This window comes from Phaethon aethereus (assembly GCF_964289735.1).
Source record: "Phaethon aethereus genome assembly, chromosome: 10".
NCBI lineage: Eukaryota > Metazoa > Chordata > Aves > Phaethontiformes > Phaethontidae > Phaethon > Phaethon aethereus.
Window position 1 is genome coordinate 24790720 of NC_138586.1, and position 1429 is coordinate 24792148.

At 47.7% G+C, this 1429-nt stretch overlaps 1 protein-coding gene across 1 annotated transcript in view; it reads right to left on the reverse strand.

Annotated features, from left to right (window-relative positions):
- Nucleotides 1–464: 464 nt before the first annotated feature.
- LOC309408395 (uncharacterized protein) overlaps nt 465–1429 on the reverse strand; it is a gene marked incomplete at its 3' end in the record, with an annotated part of 6744 nt that continues 5779 nt past the window's right edge. The window contains exons 3-4 of the mRNA XM_082004210.1: nt 840–969; nt 465–585 (exon numbers count right to left, since the gene is read on the reverse strand). Of these exons, the coding sequence (XP_081860336.1) occupies nt 465–585; nt 840–969 (251 nt within the window). The remainder of the gene's footprint in view (nt 586–839; nt 970–1429) is intronic.

Sequence of the window (1429 nt, forward strand, 5' to 3'; positions counted from 1 at the left end):
AGACTTCGTTAGCCTGTATCATCAAGCCAATCAGCACACTGCCTTATGGAACAGCTATCTCTTCTTAAGCTTCCCAAATTGGGAAAAATCTGCTCTACAGTTAAAGAGGCAAGCCTTGCAAAATTCGCAGCAGTTACTTAGAATAGCAGAATTCCTTAAATTTCAAAGGGTGAGTCACATACAGCACAGATGGTTACTGTCACCCACCCAGGGAAACGCAAAGCCATACGCTTTAGTCCAGTTGCGTTCAGCAGAGCACTTGAGCACTTAACTTAAAGTATGTACCAAAGACCCCAGCATTAAGCTTTGTTTAAATAAGAGATTTGCCAAACAGGCATTTATACTGAATCAGACCTCTATGATCTACTGCAAGCCAGCCACAAAAGCAATAGTGTTAACCAAAAGCAAAGTACACTGCCCACACCTAAAATGAGGACGGTGAGTTGTGCAGGAGTTGCTTCCAGTTACTGTTTGCTTTGCTTTCCAACCTCCAGTTGCCTCCTGATGTCTGATACATCCATAGGGACTCGCACCGTCAGACCGTCCATCGACTTCTTAACACACACCTGGCAGCCAAGGCGAGATCTGAGAAGAAAACATTAAGTGAGGCTCATCTATTCCCACAGTAACGGCAGAAATTCCCCACCCACATTGGGATGTCGGGTCCAGGCTGGTTTGCACTAAAGTTCCTGTTAAAGGTCTCCTGTGCCCCCAGACAAAGCAGCTCTGGAGGCACAGCTGTAATACAGAATACGTCCTGTCCCTTGGAAACATGTGCCAGGTGCTGAGAATCTGCCTCAGAGGCTTGAGAATCTACTGCGACCAGCAGGGAGGCTTACGTCTCAGTGAGTCCATATGCCAAGTCCAGCATGTCCAGCTCTTCATCTGAGACGGCATCCAGCTTTTGGAAGGTGTCCTTCTCAAAGATGAGGTGACAGGTGGAGCAGGCTAGTGTCCCTTCACATGCACCTGGTGAGGAACAAGGGAGTGACAGCAAATCAGAAAAAACAAGGGGGTGGGAGAGATCATCTTCAGGAACAGTGTGAGAAAAGGTCCTTTAGCAGGTCTGGGAGCATGTCAAAAGAGGTGCCAGGAAACACTCTTTTGGAGTGTGGATGCAGATTTCAGCCTGCCTCTGGGAGGATCACAATCAGTTTTCAAATTTGTACATCAACTCTAGCCAGCCAAACGCATTGAGATAGGCCGCTGGAATCCCAGCGGTGACAGCATGGAAGTCACACTGCTGTCTCAGTGTGGTAAGCCAGCCCAGCAAGCAGCTGTTGGGGAAGAGAAGCTTGCTTCATGGTCTCACCAGAACACAGTGGTATGTGTACTGTTGCACTGTTCCCAGGTACACACTGGTCACAGCACAGACACATAAATCCTATGTGTGGGATACATATACTCTTGAGAAAGGGTATACATGTGT